Source organism: Physeter macrocephalus, chromosome 5 (genome assembly GCF_002837175.3).
Source record: "Physeter macrocephalus isolate SW-GA chromosome 5, ASM283717v5, whole genome shotgun sequence".
NCBI classification, from domain to species: domain Eukaryota; kingdom Metazoa; phylum Chordata; class Mammalia; order Artiodactyla; family Physeteridae; genus Physeter; species Physeter macrocephalus.
In genome coordinates, this window is record NC_041218.1 from 96,479,080 (window position 1) to 96,498,114 (window position 19,035).

The 19,035-nt window shown below is 38.7% G+C and overlaps 1 protein-coding gene across 16 annotated transcripts in view; it reads left to right on the top strand.

The window, feature by feature from the left end:
- Nucleotides 1-19,035, top strand: part of SUGCT (succinyl-CoA:glutarate-CoA transferase) — an 806,218-nt gene that overhangs the window by 232,285 nt on the left and 554,898 nt on the right. For 15 of the 16 annotated variants that reach the window (XR_008617468.1, XR_008617464.1, XR_008617470.1 and 12 more), the window contains one exon: nt 11,095-11,166. The exons of the other annotated variant lie outside the window; for it this stretch is intronic. Coding sequence is in view for 7 of the 15 variants with exons in the window: in XM_055085091.1 (XP_054941066.1) it covers nt 11,095-11,166 (72 nt within the window). In the remaining 8 variants the exon portion in view is untranslated. The remainder of the gene's footprint in view (nt 1-11,094; nt 11,167-19,035) is intronic. 16 annotated transcript variants of the gene reach the window in all.

Consider the following 19,035-nt stretch of genomic DNA (forward strand, 5'->3'; position numbering starts at 1 on the left):
AAATGGAAATAGTTGAGGTACATTTTGAGACTTCAGTCCTCTAGCAGTTCAGCATGACTCCGTCTGCTGAAAAGCCTGGGCTCGTTTTTCCCTGCTTCTTAGAGGCACACACAGAAGGGTCTACTGACCTTCCCATCGACAGATTCAGGCTTCACACAGTTTCCAGATTCATGAGGACTTGAGACAAGAAATAATTAATCCATGCTCAATTCTGTTAATTTTGCCTTCTGATTTTTAGTTTCCCAGGGAGATAATTCATTGATCATTTAGTCTTCAAAGATTCTGGCCTCTAATATAGTTATTTCTCACTACAGTAGCAATTCATCATTCTGGTCTCTACCTTAATCTCACATGCATGACAGATGGCCTGAGTTAGGCTCCCATGTCCTGATCACACAGAAGAAGGAATGAGTCCTTTAAAGAACCGGTTCAGATCCTGGAATGTGGCCATCTCATCAAGGTCCTACCAGCTGCTTGCAGCCTACCACCTTTTCCATCACTTTCCTTAGTTAGAGATGTCTATAAATATTTAAGATGGAGCCTTCCTGTAAGCTTCTTCGGACCCTGGAGTTGACTTGTTTAAGATACTTGGTTATCCCATGAGGACTACATTTCACTTGTTCCTGTGAGTCAGCTGGGCCTTCCCATAAGCACTTATTCTTCACTGCATTAAGTTGAGTAGCCATTAGTTCTTCCCATGATCTTTGGGCCAAGCCCAAAGATGTTTTGCGAACCTGTATACTTTAGATTCCAAGCCTCTGTACCGGAACCCATTTTATATTTGGATGCAAAAGAAATTTTACTTCCAGTTAATGTTCAATTATTTTGTAGTGGCTGTCTGGGTTATTTGTTGGAAAGAATACTAAGGCTGATCCTATGTGCTTCAAGACAGAGTGCCAGAGTTACATAGCAACATCTGCTATGGATACCGGTTTGGGGTGATGATGATGGAACTGATGGTTGGAGGTGGTGGCAGTATGAATGCATCCTTGATGGTCCTGCCCTGTGGTGGGATGCTAGGAGATTTCTCCTCACCATCCTATAGGATAACAACTTCCTTGCCTCCAAACACCACAATGGGTTAAGAAACCCTTGGCTTTGAGCGTTAGGGAGGTAAAGGAAGAGATCTTTCAGGCCAACTAAATGGCCTCTGAAAATGGGAGGGCTGTCTTGTGAATGGGCTAAATTTTGACCGTGGTAGAATGAATAAGTACTTAATTAGGGGGACTGAGTCTTGCATTGTTCCAACTACAGGATACATCCGGAACTCCTAATGGAATTATAGTCTCCATCTCCCTTTAAACTTATCTTCACCCTTAAACTTAGGCAATAACCTGTGAAGAAGGAAGTTTGTTGTGGGAATCAATTCTGAGTATGTTTGTCATTCTCAGTGAGTCCTCACCTTTGGGTCCCTGACACTTCCTCCTTTTCCTACTTCATGTTTCCTAGTTTTGCCAGCAAGCCTTTTGTATACTGTCTAGTATTTCTTGAATTGCTTGGTTTGCTGTGATCGAGCATTAATACATTGGCCTTGATTTAATAAAATGTATTAAGCTTCTGTTATGGCAGATACTGTCCTAGATGCTTGGTGTAGCTGCAGCAGGCTAAGTTCTTATCTGCCAGCCAGACTCCCATCCTCACCTGATGTCACTGTCATTGCTTCATATGTCTTTGTTCAGAGGCTTGGGCTTCTGCTTTTGTTTATGTTCTCTGAGGTTCTCATCTAGTTAACTACCTGGTTACTATCCCTCCACCCTTTGGCTTTCTTTCACAATTCTTCATGTGGGAATTTGGAGGCAAGGCTCTGAACCTCATTCCCGTAACTGGGATCCTGCAGCCTCTGCCTATAAATCTCAGGAGCCGACTGCCTACTGTCAGACTTTCAAGAATTAGTCTGTCAAAATTTCTTACTCCATTCCCTCCCTATACCCCCATACTTTATCTGGCTGAATGCCTTCCTAAGCCATGCTTATTCACACTTTCTATACTCTGGGCTGAAATTCCACTTTCAACTGGACCTTTACCCCAGTGCCTCTTCAGGTCTAGTGGGTAGGTCTAATGTCAGGCCTCTCCCCTAATCCCAGTCTCACCGTGTTGCCTTACGTTTTATCATTGATAAATCTTGAGACATGATGGAGCTAAAATGTGTTTCAAAAATCTTATTGGCAATCCACTCTATAATCTACTTTACAATAATATTCTTATTGTAACTGTGGTTAATATTCTGTTCTAGCTATATTTTTTGCTTGAAGGTGAACTGTTATGGTGACAGCCTGAATAAAGTTCTAGCCTATGAATGCTTTTAACTAGTCTTAGATAAATGTAGGCTCATTGTCAGAAATGATATTCTCATGTATGGTACATAACTAGTATGGAACTATGACTGTTGTAACATGTTGGAGATAAAACAAAGAGCGCTTAAAAAATGCTTAACACAGTCAAGGGATTTTTACCTTGAAGTGCTCCTGAAAAGTCAGTGTGGACTCTTGTCCAGAAATTTTTGTTACTTTCCGTTAAATAGTAGGTGCTTTTGGCAGGCTCTTCCAAACAATCTGGCTTAAAACAATCAATTTGTAAAACAGTCGATTCAGAATCATCAAAACTGATTTCTAACCCATACTTTCCAGGAAAAGCAACCCCATGTGCCATTGTACATTATGTCCAAGATACACGATGGCTGCCTTCTTGAGTAACAGCCGGCTTTCCTCACAAAGGACTTTTTTAAGAAAAATAATATCCACTGATAATTTGTGAAGAAGATGCAAAATAGGACAGTTTCCATTTCCTTTCTTGCCCTTGCCTCCATACCTAGTATCAGATAATGAGTGATTGAAAATTCTAAATATTTTTGATTTGAAATGGGATTTAATTGACTTGAAGGACCTCAAGGAACATTCAAACTTCCTATGGTATTGGAAAATCCTGACCTGGATCTGGGGTGGCAGGGAATCAGTACTTAATATTGCTTTCAAAGCTATTCTAGAATTCAGGACAAGGGCTTGTATTTAGTATTTAGAAATGGGTGTTCAAAACTGCTTATTCCCCATGAAAAAATGTGTAGAGAAATAGGTAGTAGGTGAAATTAGGGCCTCCCGGGCTCCTTTACCACTTTGCACAGTTCCGTCCCATAGATGACACTGTTCTTGAGCTGTAAGCAGTTTGTGCCTTACTGCCATCTGGCTCAGCCATAAGGTGAACTAAACTGTTAGTGGTAGGAAATAGTGCTCTAAATCTGTCACGATGTGCTAGCACAGACCCAAAGTCAGTAACTTCTTGACATTCCAGAAAACATTCTCATGGCCATGAGTTAAACTTCATGGAATGTCTCTTTCCAGTGGATGATGAAGTCATTTAGCAATGGTTACCTTTTGTGGAAGAAAATCTTGTTAAAAATTAAGTAGCTCCAGGAGGGTTTGAAGTTTTTGCTCTTGTTTTTGAAGTAGACACGCTACCAACTGCATGTACCTTTTTCAGATCAGAGAAAATACTGATGCACCGATACGGTAGTTTGAGAGGGTCACGGAGGAAGTTCCTGTTTTCCTTTTCCCATTTGATCGTCTGATAATATATTGAGTTGATGCAGAACTTCTAGAAGTCCTTCTATAGTTCTGTCTTTAGTCAGCTCAATAATGAAGACATCGTCAGAGCAGGTTAGCATGGCTGGAAGCTCAGAAAGCAGAGTATCTGGGGATCAACAGCAACTTCAAGAGCAATGGGAATTCCTGACTGACCCTCTTACTTCTCTGCTTTCACGTCTGCTCAGTATTCTCTACCCCTGTATGTTACGTCTCTCCCCTTCAGTCTCTCAGGTGTGGTCACATTGTACATCTGAAACTGCTCTAACTACAGGAACTAAACTTTGAACCCCTGTGTCCTCTTTACATGTCTCCCAATGTGCTCATAAGTTGTGCAGTTTCCCTGGGATATCTAATCCCTTGTTCCATCAGTATTTTCTCAGCCTGAAAACCACCTTTCTCCCCAGGAGAAGGGGTTGATTATGACTAGAATGTGAAGAAAACCATGCAATTTGTGTGGTCTTCCTACCAGTGCAACTTGTCACCCTTGAATAAGCACAGCTCACAATGAGAGGTGTTTATTTTCTCAGGAATAATGAAATCTGGTCTCCTATGAGGAAAGGCTTGGTGTTGGCCTGTCCTTTGAAAACTACAGGCACTTGCTGCCCTTTCCCTCATCATTTCATGCAGAAGCAATTGTTTCTTTCCTCTTGAGGCTTAAATTCTTTACAGGAGAAACATCCCAGCCCTGAGTGTTTGTGGGCCAGTCTGATGCTTTTGATTTGAGTTCTCCCTGTGATGGAAAACCTGCTAGAGGTGTGTGTGTGTGCATAGCACGTGGTCACTAATCTTGCCTGGTATGGGGAGTGAGGTGACCAAGGCAATGAGGTAAGAGAGTTTGCAGAGTGGATAAGGGCCCAGGAATCAAGATCCAAAGGCTTAGAATGCACTAGGGAGTTCCTTTTATGCAGGAACCAGCATATTGGTAACTATTTAATAATAATGATATTTATTGAGTCCTTACCTTTTATCAGCAACTATTCTATTCACCTCACACTGTAGCTCTCACTTCACATTGAAACTGCTTCGCTTCAGTAAACACTAAATGAAGCATTTTACATTTTGACCATCCATAGTCTCCTGTCTTCCACCATGCATGTTCAACTACTCCCACTATGGTTGGTCTTTGACTTCATCAGGATTTCTTATCCACTGACACCTCTCCCTTTGCCCTATCCATAACCTCCTCCTATCTCTACCACCTTCTTCCATATCTAGATAGTCCATAGTTCATGGTTCATTAACCTTCTGGCTAGTTTTCTAATTTCCTACACCTGTATCTTTTGTCATATCCATCTGACAAGACACTAGAGAATGCAAATATCCATTTATTCTATGTCTGAAACTGAGAGACGATGGAGAAAATCACTCATTTGGACTCTCAGCACTTCAGCATTCCAGTTATGCTTATCTTGCCACTTTTCTGTCCCTTTCTCTTCAATGATACATCAGAACGTCTCCACTCTTTTCGTTCTTCCAATCTCATTTATCCCAACGCTGCTCTCAGCTGATGACTTCACCCCTTAGTTCACAAGCAAATAGAAGCATCCACCGGGAGCTTCCTCAGCCTCCCATCACCAGACCACGACGGGGACCTGTATCTGCACCCATGCCCATCCTGTGTTCTCAGTCTTTTGCTTATTCTCCCCCTTCACAGCCAGACTTCTCAAACAGATGTTCACATGTTCTCTCTCTGTCTCCGTAACTGTTCCTTAATCCTGGATCCATTTCAAGCTGCATTCTGTCCACTTTGCGACACCAGCACAGCACTTGCTGAGTTGATGAAAGACCACCTTGTGGGCATTCTTCAGTCTTCATCTTATTCCCTGGCTAACTCCTCTTCTGCCTGGGCTTCAAATGGGGGTGGCCTTCAGATTATCCCTTGGCTCCCTTTTTTTTCCCGCTCTACAGTCTGAACTCTCTTCCTAAATGACTTCATCTATGTGATGGCTTCACTTATAGATTATAAGCCAGTGACTCCCAAGTTTTATCTACAGTTCAGCCTTTCATCTGGTCCCCAAGACCGGCTCACTTGAAATTTCCACTGGAGTATCTCAGAAGTTCCTCAGAACCCTAAATGTTACCCATGACACCTTCTTCTTCCTCAGCCTTCAACTCTTGGGCTTCCCTGGTGGCGCAGTGGCTGAGAGTCCGCCTGCCGATGCAGGGGATACGGGTTCGTGCCCCGGTCCAGGAAGATCCCACATGCCTCGGAGTGGCTGGGCCCGTGAACCATGGCCGCTGAGCCTGCGCGTCCGGAGCCTGTGCTCCGCAACGGGAGAGGCCACAGCAGTGAGAGGCCCGCGTACCGCAAAAAAACAACAACAACAACAACAACAACAAAAAACCTCAGCCTTCAACTCTTAACCATCATATTCAAGTCATTACCAACTAGTAGATTACCAAATCAGTAGATTTTACCACCTAAATATTTCTTGAACCCATTTTCTTCCTCCTCTGTTGTCAGGGCCCTAATCTAATACCCATCATCTTTTTAAAAAATTAAGAAAAAATTTTGAAATAATTGTAGATTCACATGTATTTTAAGAAATAGTAGAGATAGAGCCTGTGTACCCTTTACTCACTTTATCCCATTGGTAACATCTTGCAAAACTCTAGTGCAATATCACAGCCAGGATATTGACATTGAGATACAGAACGTTATCATTACCGCGAGGATGCTTCTTGCTTTTTTTGTTGTTGTTGTTGCGGTACGTGGGCCTCTCACTGCTGTGGCCTCTCCCGTTGCGGAGCACAGGCTCCGGACGCGCAGGCTCAGCGGCCATGGCTCACGGGCCCAGCCGCTCCGCGGCATGTGGGATCTTCCCGGATCGGGGCACGAACCCGCGTACCCCGCCTCGGCAGGCGGACTCTCAACCACTGCGCCACCAGGGAAGCCCACTTTTCTTTTTTTTAAATTAATTTTTTAGAGCAGTTTTAGGTTCCAGATTGAACAGAAAGTATAGAAATTTTCCCATATATCTCCTCCCCCTACACATGCACAGCCTCCACATGTAAAATTGGTATAACGGCATTGACATATTATAATCATCCAAAATTCATAGTTTACGTTAGGGTTCACACTTGTTGTCCATTCTATGGATTTAGACAAATGACATTTATCCACCATTATAGTATCATACAGAGTATTTTCACTGCCCTGTAAATTGTCTACACTCTGCGTATTCATCTTTCCCTCCCCACAGTCTCTGACAACTACTGATATCTTTTTGCTGTGTCCACAGTTTTGCCTTTTCCAGATTGTCATATAGTTGAGAATCATACAGTATGTAGCCTTTTCAGATTAGCTTCCTAGTAATATGCATTTAAATTTCCTCCGTGGCTTCTCATGGCCTGATAGCTCATTTCTTTTTAGTGCTGAAAAATATTTCGTTTTCTGGACGTATAACAGTGCATTACCCATTCACCTGCTGAAGGGCATATCCTTAAACGGTCACTTGGCCATCCCCTTAGTGTTTCCTTCTGACCATACTTTCTCATTTTTTACAGTATTGTTGGGCTGAGAATTTTCCAAATCTTTCATTTCTGCTTCCTCTTTGCTTGTCTTTAACTTGCACTATATTTATATTTATTTATATTGTACAGTCAGGAGGAGCCAAGTCGCACCTTCAATATTTTGCTTAGAAACAGCTTAGGTTAAATATCCAGTTTCATCCCTTGCAAGTTCTACCTTCTACAGAACGCTAGAACATGAACACAATTCAGCTAAGTTCTTTGCCACTTTATAACAAAGATCACCTTTCCTCCAGTTTCCAATATCGTGTTCTTCATTTCTATCTGTGACCTCATCAATATGAGTTTTACGCCCAGCATTCTACCAACATTCTGTTTAGGATTACCTAGGTATTCTCTGAGAAGATTGAGGCTTTCTCTACAACTGTCTTTTATTTCTGAGCTTTCAACAGAATTGCCCCTAAGAGTCCAGTCACGGCAATGCAGACTTTTTCTAGCACGCACCTCAAAACTCTTCCAGCTTCTACCCATTACCCAGTTTTAAAGCTGCTTCCCCATTTTTAGGTATTTGTTACAGCACTGCATTTCTCAGTACCAATTTCTTAGTCCATTTGGGATGCTATAACAGAATGCCATAGACTGGGTGGCTAAAACAGCAGACATTTATTTCTTACAGTTCTCAAGGCTAGGAAGTCCAGGATCAAGGTGCTGGCAGATTTGATGTCTTGTGAGGGCCTACTCCCTGGTTCAGAGATGGCTGTGTTCTTGCTCCTAATACCATCACACTGGGGGGTTAGGATTTCAGCATATGAATTTGAGGAGGATATAAACATTCAGTATATAGCAAAATATAGTACTTTAAAATTCTTATTTAAAATATATTTATTAAATAAACACTGTAGCAATAATAACAGGGAACAAATAATCATGTAAAAAACTCATAATCTTACCTTCATCCTAACAAATCTACTTGGTGAGCCTTAGTCTAATTATATCCTGGTGGCTGAGCTGCTATTCAGTATTTACTTTCCAATGGTCATTAACTAATTACCTCTGCTTAAAATTAAAAAAAAAAAACTATATTGGTAAAAATATGTTTCATGTTATGGTTCAGGCTTAAGGAAGAAACAGGCACTTCTTTATTAATTAAAAGGAAATGAACACCCCCCAAAATGTAAACTCATTGAACATGTCACTGATCCAAAATTTTGAAAACCTTTCTTCACGTTATACTTGGCAACGCACATTGTTACCTTACATTACTTATCCACTCCCCAACTCACCCTTTCCCCATAAAAAAGAAAGCCAACAAACGACCCGTGTAACTTCGTAATTATCAATGGTTTGTTGGACATCTCTGCTCAAAATCCTTGTCCTCACTCATAGCTCTGTTGTAGACCTCCTTTGTGCAGTTTAAGAAACACTAATGCATTAGGTATAACACTAATTTTGCTTTTATATTCCCTTGCTTGGTGGATAATGGAATATAAACATTTAAAATAGTTCATGTAATATCTCAGTAGCATTAATTTCCAAATCAAGCAAAAAAGTAAATAGAATAAAACCCGATTATAGTATTTTGCTTGAGATCCCTTTTAGCCACAACTCTATTATAGGGAAGCAATCATTTGAGTTATTTATTAACATTTTATAACCATTTATTAATTGCCTCACATTCTTCAGATACCACATAGTATATAGGAAGAATAAAAGAAAAAAAATACAGTCAACCAACTGAGTTTATCTGCACTGTACTACAGAACTTTCTGTGATGTTCTCTATCTGGACTGTCTCACATGGCAGCCACTAGCCACATATAGCTATTAAATGCTTGACATGTAGCTAGTATGTCAGTGTAACTGAACTGTTAATTTTTCCTAATAACAGCTTTATTGAGATATAATTCACATACCATACAATTCATCCATTGAAGCTGTACAATTCAGTGGTTTTTAGTGCACTCACAGAGTTGTGCAGCCATTACCACAGTGAATTTTAGAACATTTTCATTGCCTCAGTAAGAAAGCCAGTACTAGTGGAAGTAATACCAGCTTTCTTTGGAAAGAAATTTGGAAATTTGGACATTTCCAAATTTCCCCAACTTCCTCAGCCCTAGGCAGGCACTAATCTTTCTGTCTCCATGGATTTGCCGATTTTGGACATTTCATATAAATGGAATCACAATTTGTAGTCTTTTGTGACTGGCTGATTTAATTTTAGTTTATTTAAATTTAATACTCACATGTGGCTAGTGGCTACCATAAGAAGCAAGTGAAGTAAAAGACCAAATACAGATGCTTAAGTAATGCTGAAGGTTAGGAGAAGATAATCCTGTAAAAGGGGCATGTGGAAAACATGTCAGAGAGATTGGAGATGAACCCAGACAAAGCCTAGAGAGAAGACAGTTTCCTGAATGAGGGTATGGTTAACAGTACCAAGTAATACAGAGGGGTCAGGAAAGGATTATTTCAGTGTAGTGTTAGGATGAGAATCCTGATGACAAAGGGCATTGGAACGTGGTGGTTGGTGAAGAACTGGCACTTCAATATTATTTAGAAATAGAGGGAAGGGAGAAAATTTCAAGATGGCTTGAGAGGGGTGTCAGGATTGATGCAAATTTTATTTTATTTATTTAAAAAATTTATTTATTTTATTTATTTATTTTTGGTTGTATTGGGTCTTTGTTGCTATGCGCAGGCTTTCTCTAGTTGTGGTGAGTGGGGGCTACTCTTCATTGCAGTGCCTGGGCTTCTCATTGTGGTGGCTTCTCTTGTTGCATAGCATGGGCTCTAGGCTCGCGGGCTCAGTAGTTGTGGCTCGCAGGCTCTAGAGCGCAGGCTCAGTACTTGTGGCGCATGGGCTTGATTGCTCCACGGCATGTGGGATCTTTCTGGACCAGGGCTTGAACACGTGTCCCCTGCATTGGCAGGTGGATTCTTAACCACTGCACCACCAGGGAAGCCCCAAATTTTATTTTATTTCTAATATTTTTAGTGTAAGCACGAGCTTATATGTAAGAAGAAAAGGATCCAGTGGAAATGAAGACATAAAAGTTAATTGAACAGGGTTCTGAAGGATGTGAGTGAAGGTAAAACTAAGGTCATTAGCCTAGGAGTAAGATGTGCCAAGAAAGATAGAAGTTATCTTTCTCAGAGGCAGGAATAAGTGAAGAAAAAGTAGGTGAAGATACAGAGCAAGTCTTACATAGAGAGGAAACTAAAGCAACTCATTTACTTAAACAAAACAGGAATGAGGCCTTCTGAGGGTAAAATTTGTTTCCTCCGACCATCACTGTGATCAAATGTGGATCAGGGAGGGCTGCAAACTACTCCATGGGGCTAAGGCTATGGGAGGTGGAGGCATCAGTTACTTATATGTCTCTGGCTTTTACCAAATGAACATGTTTCCTAAAAGGAACAGGCATTCTCAGGTACATAAAGCCACACGAGGTCCAGGTGTGTCATTTTTCACTTACTAGAAAGTGAAAATTACCCAAAAGTTTTTACCTAAGATTTTCAAAGACAAAAATATAGCTCCATTACTCATCTTCCTTCCACCCCACTCTCCTTTCTTTCCTCCTTCTCTCCTCGCTCACTTATTTCCTTCCTTTTTTCCATGTCTTCTTCGTATGCTTTGTAGAAAACAATGTACCATCATTCTTTTTGCCCTATGAGAAAAACTGGAAACAAACAAAACACAAAGTTTGGGGAAAATCCAACATTAATCCATACTATAATGAATATAGAATTTGATGTTATGAATTATAATAAAAATCCAGTATTTTCTTTATTTTTCTAAGTCACACATTTTCCCCTGCTTCCAATGATATAGCAGTTAGTGGAAGAGAGAGGAAGTGCTTTGAAAACCTCAAATGACAACTATGCAAATATAAGAGAAAAATATACTAATTAGTTGATATTGATTTAACTAATAACATTACTTTAGAACAAGGATTCTATATAAAAGTTTGAAAAATTAAAGACAATTTTTATGGTATTCTCAATATGTAAAATTATATATTTATGTATGTATGTATTTATTTTAGGCTTTTAAAACCAAGGATGGATATCTTGTAGTCGGAGCAGGAAATAACCAACAGTTTGCTACTGTGTGCAAGGTAATCTATAATATTTGGGATGGGTGGATAATATATGCAACAACTCATTTTGCACAAAGCCAGGAAAATTCAGTTTTGCCTAGAGCAGTGTTGCTAAGTCTATACTCAAGACTCCCTGTGTTAGCACCTAAAAGTATGCCTTTTCTATGCTTACAAATGCTAAGGAGAGGGTCTAAATTAGCACTCTGGTTTTGTAAAATGGATGTATCTGGCTGTATTTTTAAATGAAGAATCATAGTAGCTTAAATTATGCTAAAAATTGACATGTCTACTAGTCCAAACAAAAAGGGAAAAAATGTCGTTTTAAAGGGATTTTTAATGCCAGGATTTTTTTTTTCTGAGAAAAAGAAAGGAACAGAGGAACTAGAAAACAATCAGAATACAATTAACAAAATGGCAATAAGTACATACCTATCAATAATTACTTTAAATGTAAATGGCCTAAATTCACCATTCAAAAGACATGGAGTAGATGAATAGATAAAAACACAAGACCCATATGTTTGCTGCCTACAGAAGACTCACTTCAGATGTAAGGACACACACAGACTGAAAGTGAAGGGATGTAAAAAGTATTTCATGCAAATGGAAACCTAAACAAAGCTCTGGTAGCAATACTTATATCCAACAAAACAGACTTTTGTGATAAGAGACAAAGAAGGGCATTGCATACTGATAAAGGGGTCAGTCCAACAAGAGTATATAACATTTGTAAATATTTACGCACCCAGCATAGGAACACATAAATATAGAAAGCAAATATTAACAGAGCTAAAGGAAGAACTAGACATCATTACAATAATAGTATGGGACTTTACTACCCCACTTACATGAATGGATAGATCATCCAGACAGGTAATTAATAAGAAAACATTGGTCTTAAGTTAGACCAGATGGACTAAACAGATATATAAAAAACCAGTCCATCCAAAAGCAACAGAATACACATTCTTTCTCAAGTGCCCATGGAGCATACTCCAGGATAAATCATATGTCAGGCCACAGAACAAGTCTTAATAAATTTAAGAATATTGAACTCATATCAAGCATATTTTCTGACCGCAATGGTATGAAACTAGAAACCAATTACAAGAAAAAAACTGGAAAATCACAAATGTGTGGAGATTAAACAACCTGCAACTATAAAAATGACTGGATCAATGCAGAAATTAAAAGAAATAACAAAAATACTTTGAGACAAATGAAAATGGAACTACAACATACCAAAACTTATGGGTTGCAGTGAAAGCAGTTGTAAGAGGGAAGTTCATAGCGATAGATGGCTACCTCAAGAAACAAGAAAAATCTCAAATAAACAACCTACATTTACACCTCAAGGAACTAGAGAAAGAAGAACAAACAAAGCCCAAAGTTAGTAGAAGGAAGGAAATAACAAAGATCAGAGCGGAAATGAATGAAATAGAGACTAAGAAGACAACAGAAAAGATCAGTGAAATGGAGAGCTGGTTCTTTGAAAGGTAAACAAAATTGACAAACCTTTAGCTAGGTTCAAAAAAAAAAATCAGAAATGAAAGAGGAGGTGTCATAATTGATACCACAGAAATACAAAGGATTGCAAGGGACTATTATGGACAATTATATGCCAACAAATTGGACAACCTAGAAGAAATGAATAAATTCCTAGAAATGTACAACCTTCCAAGACTGAATTATGAAGAAATAGAAAATCTGAAGAGACTGATTACTAGTAAGGAGATTGAATTAGTAATCAGAAACCTCCCAACAAACAAAAGTATAGGACCAGATTGGTAAATTATGCCAAACATTCAAAGAAGAATTAGTGCCAGTTGTTCTCAAACTCTTCCAAAAATAGAAGAGGAGGGAACACTTCCAGATTCATTTTACAAGGTCAGCATTACTGTGATACCAAACCCAGCAAGGGCACCACAAGAAAAGAAAACTACAGGCCAATGTCCCTAATGAACACAGAGGTAAAAATTCTCAACAAAATATTATTAGCAAACTTAATTCAACAATACATTAAAAGGATCATACACCATCATCAAGTGGGGTTTATTTCTGGGAGGCAAGGATGTTTCAACACACACAAATCAATCAATGTGATATATCATATTATTAGAATGAAAGAAAGGAATCATGATCATCTCAATAGGCATAGAAAAAGTATTTGACAAAATTCAACATTCATAATAAAAAAGTCTTAGATTAAGTATAGAAGGAACATATTTCAACCTAATAAAGGTCATATATGACAGGCCTACAGCTAACATCATGTTCCGTGGTGAAAGGTTGAAAGCTTTTCCTCTAAGATCAGGAACAAGATAAGGATGCCCACTCTCACCATAGTTATTCAACATAGAATTGGAAGTCCTAGCTAGAGCAATCAGGCAAGGAAAAGAAAGAAAAGTTATCAGAATTGGGAAGGAAGAAGTAAAATTGCTTCTACTTGCAGGTTATATGACTTTATAGCTAGAAAATCCTAAAGATTCCACCAAAAATCTATTGGAACAGTAAATGAATTCCCCAAAGTTGCATGATATAAAAATCAATATACAAAAATCTATTGTGTTTCTGTACACTAATAACAAACTATCAGAAATGGAAATTAAGAAAACAAGCTCACTTACAATTGCACCAAAAAGAGTAAAATACCTAGGGGTAAATTTAGCCATGGAAGTGAGAGACCCATACACTGAAAATTGTAAGACATTGATGAAAGAAATTAAAGAAGACACAAATAAATGAAAAGATATTCTGTCCTCATGGATTGGAAGAATCAATACTTTTAAAATGTCACTACTATCAAAAGCCATCTATAGATTCCGTGCAATCCCTATCAAAATTCCAGTGGTATTTTTTACAGAAAGAGAACAATTATAAAATTTGTATGGAACCACAAAAGACCCTAAATAGCCAAAGTAATCTTGAGAAAGAAGAACAAGGAAGAACAGGGAGAAGGCATCATGCGCCTGGATTTCAAACTATATTACAAAGCTATACTAATCAAAACAGTATGGCATTAGCATAAAAACGGACACACAGATCAATGGGACAGAATAGAGAGCCGAAACTAAATTCACTCATATGTGGTCAGTTAATTTATGACAAAGGAGCCAAGAATATACAATGGGGAGAGGTCAATCTCTTCCATAAATAGTGGTGGGAAATGGACAGTCATACGCAAATGAATTAAACTGGACCACTATCTTACATCATATGCAAAAATTAACTCAAAATAGAATAAAGGCTTCAATAATAAGACCTGAAACCATAAAATCCTTAGACGAAAACATAGGTGGTAAACTTCTTGACATCAGTCTTGGTGAAGATTTATTGGCAAAAGCAAAGGCAACAAAAGGAAAAATAAACAAGTGGGACTACATCAGAGTAAAAAGATTCTGCACAGCAAAGGAAATCATTGACAAAATGAAAAGGCAACCTACTGAATGGCAGAAAATATTTGTAAATCATATATCTGATTATAGGTTAATACCCAAAATAGGTAAAGAATTCCTACAGCTCAATAGCAAAAACCCACACAATCCAATTAAAAAATGGGCAGAAGTTCTGAATAGACAGTTTTCCAAAGAAGACATATAGATGGCTAACAGGTACATGAAAGATGCTCAGTGGGAGAGTGACAATAAATAAATAAACAAAACTCCAAAGCGATCCATGGTAAGTGCCATGCAGAGAATTAAAATAGGCTACTGTGTTAAAATAGTGGCTGGGTTTTCAGGGGAAAGTCTCTCTGAAGAAATAACATTAAGATGAGATCTGAGTGACATTCATAAAGCAATAGCGATAAGTTTTTTCAATATAAATATTAGCATAAAATGTTTGCCATGCTAATATAAATATAGTACTCAAAATTCACAGAAAAGCCTGGAAGTATTCCATAATGCTAATACAGACCATATTTGGGTGGTAGGTTAGAAGTGGGTTTTTCTTTTTTCTTTCTACTTCTATGAAGTGGTAAAATACAAAAAATATATTTAGGCTTTGTCCCCGATTTCTTACAGAGTTCCTAAAACCCTTGAAATTTCCTGAATGATGGAAGTGTTTTTTGTTATTCACAACAAGCTCCTTTCACTCACACCTGAGTTTATGCTACTGAGGTGACTTAGGGTGGGGTCCCTAGATATCCCCAGGATGGGTTGGTCACCAGGAAGACCAAGTGATTAGACGGTTAGAAATTTTAGCCCCACCTACCAACCTCCAATAAGGGGAGAGGGGACTGGAGATTGAGCTCTATGAAAACCTTTGAACTATAAGATTCAGAGAGCTTCTGGTGAAGACAGCAAGGTGATGGGAGGGTAGTGGAGCATGGAAGCTCTGCACCCTCCCACCTCATACCTTGCCCTGTGCATCTCTTCCATTTGGCTATTCCTGAGTTGTATCCTTTATAATAAACCAATAGTAGTAAGTAAAAAAAAAAAAAAAAAAAAAAAAGGTGCTCAACATCTCAAATCATCAGGGAAATGCAAATAAAAACCACAGTCAGATCTCACCTCACACCTGTCCAGAATGGCTATTATGAAAAAGACAAGAAACAACAAATGTTGGTGAGGATGTGGAGAAAAGGGAACCCTTGTGCACTGTGGGTGGGATTGTAAATTGGTGTAGCCCCTGCAGAAAACAGCATAGAGATTCCTCAAAAAGTTAAAAATAGAACTACCATACAATTCAGCAATTCCACTTAAAGGTATATATCTGAAGAAAATGAAAACACTTAACTTGAAAAGATATATGCACTCCTGTGCTCACTGCAGCATTACATATAATAATAGCCAAGATATGGAAGGAAAAAGATTTTTTTCTCTTCTTTCTTTTTCTTATTCTTTTTCAAACCCCACAAGATATAATTAGGCCCAAATATAGTTATTCTACTACCAAATTTATTTACTTACCACTAGAAAATTAATTTTTTTCTTCAAATTAGTCTTTGTTTAATGAGTACCTTTCTGCAAAATTCATGTTTTAAGTTTTTAGCAATTGTCATGTTAAAAATATTGTTCCTGGGGACTTCCCTGGTGGCGCAGTGGTTAAGAATCCACCTGCCAATGCAAGAGACACAGGTTGGATCCCTGGTCCGGGAAGATCCCACATGCCGCAGAGCAGCTAAGCCCGTGCGCCACAACTACCGAGCCTGCGCTCTAGAGCCCGCGAGCCACAACTACTGAGCCCACGTGCCACAACTACTGAAGCCCGTGGGCCTAGAGCCCATGCTCCGCAACAAGAGAAGCCACCGCAATGAGAAGCCCGTGCACCACAGCAAAGAGTAGTCCCCGCTTGCTGCAACTAGAGAAAGCCCGTGTGCAGCAGTGAAGACCCAACACAGTCAAAAACCAAAACCAAAACCAAAAATGTTGTTCCTAAACAAGGCCTTAAATAAAGGCCTTGGAATTATTTAAAGTAATTTTATGTTGAAGATATTCTCAATTTTTAGCATTGCTTGGACATTTCTTTTCAATTTGATGTATTTATTATTTATCCAGACTCTGGTCTTTTGTTTTTATTCAAGGCTTTAGTTTTCAGTTCACTTTTTAGAGTTCTAATCCCAGGCAAATAATCTAGTTTAAATGTATATATATATATATATATATATATATATATATATATATACATAAAGTTTATTTTTCTAACATGTAGGGAAAGGCCTTACCTGTTGAGGATTTTTTACTGGTTGGGAAAGGTTTTTTTTTTCCTTGTACCATGAGCTTTCAGTTTTAATAAAGATGCCTGTGAATTCCTTAGAGGAACCTTATTTACTGTAGTTAACTTATTATGTACAAAAATTATTTATTGCTGTGCCTCTTTCGTATGAGAGGTTAACGAGCACGGCTAAAAACCACAGCAAAGGGGTGGGAAGTACCGCAGAGAAGGTGACAAATGGAGATAGTTCCAATTGCAGGAAGGGCTGGAACATCTGAGGTGGGAAGGAGGGGAGCTTTTATAATGGTGACTGAGTAAGTGTAGAGAAAATGGATTCAAACATTTGATCTGGGATCAAAGAACCTTTATTATGAACGGTCAATGTTAAAAATATAAAACATACGGAAGCCGTTGCCTGTGAAGTCATTTGCGTACTCTAGCTGCAGAGATGTAAAAGCCAGTTCATTGCTATAAACAAGGACAGATTTTCTTCTTGGGCCATATGTTTTGGAGTTTTCTCTCTCCAGAATCAGCGGGGGGAGGGGGTAGAAATTACTGGTTGACATATTCTTCACTGTTGAAAATAGCTGCACTGAATTCTTTTTATTTTTGATTCATTACTGCTGATCAATTTAAAACTTTTGAACTTCCTCATAAATATCCATAAGAACGTTTTTTTGAAAAAGATTTTTATTTCAAAGCAGAATATTTGCCATCAGTTTTAGTACTAAAATATGACTTATTGTTATGGTGTGTTATGACACGTTTTTTAAAAAGGAGACTACAGAGGGCCTTGGAGAATGGCGTACTTGACCTTGTTTTTCCCATATGTGAGTTAGGAATGATAATCCCTGTTATGAGCCATTAAGGCAATGTCTATAAAACTCTTTGAGATCCTCAGACTAAAAGTTTTATGTGTACAGGATTTTAATGTTATCTACATCATTTACTAGGCATCTTCAGCAAACGTTGCAATCTGATTGAGTTTTTCACCTTCATAATTATACCCTTACATGTAAACTTGTCCTAAAAATCTTTTCTAAGGAAAAAACATCATCTGTTTCCTTATTTGATGCAAGGTTCTCCCGCTTCCCATATATAGTGAGCGAGCTTTTTCTAGGTATCTTTTATTCAGCTCTGTCTATTACGGAGGGTATTATAGTTCAGGCTGGCCTTGTAGAAGCGGAGGACCCCAAGTTAGACAATGAGCCTATCAAAATTATTATTTTGCCACGTAAAGTCCATCATGAAAGACAGGGCTGCTGTACCTCCTGGGGAGAAACGTGGCAGTATTGTTTGTGATGAATGAGTAGAATTTACTTACGCCCAGTCTATTTCCAAGAGAGAGTTTGATATACTGGTTGACTAATAACTTCGTTGGGAGGGGCCCTATTAGAATACTCTTACTGTCAGGGATTAGAGTGGCAGTAAGAGCTTTGGGTTCAAGGCTTGGGCTTCAGAAAATCTTCTTGCATATAAAGTGAAACTTGGCTTATAACAAGCCCTATTTTATGTCCCTTAACATGATGCGGGAGGGTCGGGCACATGAGCACATGGAAGCTATTTTAAGCTGATTGACGCCAACGCTATTGGGTATATATTCCTATTTGAGGTACACTGACATCCTTCTAAAAGTCATCTAGACTGAAAGTTTCTTTTATTGGAGGCAATAGACATTGGTTCTCAACTTTAGTATGCATAGGAAATCTCCTCGAGCCCCTGTCCCAAAGATTTTGACTTAGTATGTGAGGTGGGGCACAGGAAACTTTCATTTTAACAAGCCCTATAGTTGATCTTGGAGCAGGTGGTCTGAGGACATTTTAATTCTAGGGCATTCTGTGAGTCTTGAAACCAGTCAGGTGATCTCTGGCAAGGTACTTAATCTTTGCTAAGCATCAGTGTCCTCATGATAAAATGAAGGTTATAATACATAACTATACTAATATATAACTTACGGGTTTTGTTTAAAAGTTAGATTAGATAAGTAAAACACTTAGTACAGTCCCTGGCTCACAGTATGAACTTGATAAATGGTCTTTCTAGCAACTAGGTGTGGAGATTCTGGTTCTGGGTAAAATGGAGTAAGCACATTTCTCCCTGTCTCACCCACAGAACACAGTGATAAAACCTGTACAGAATGCATGGAACATCTGTATGAGGACTGTGGAAAGTAAGTAATAGCAGGAAAATGGGGAAGGAATACCAGAATTTGAAATACCTTTAAACTGGCAG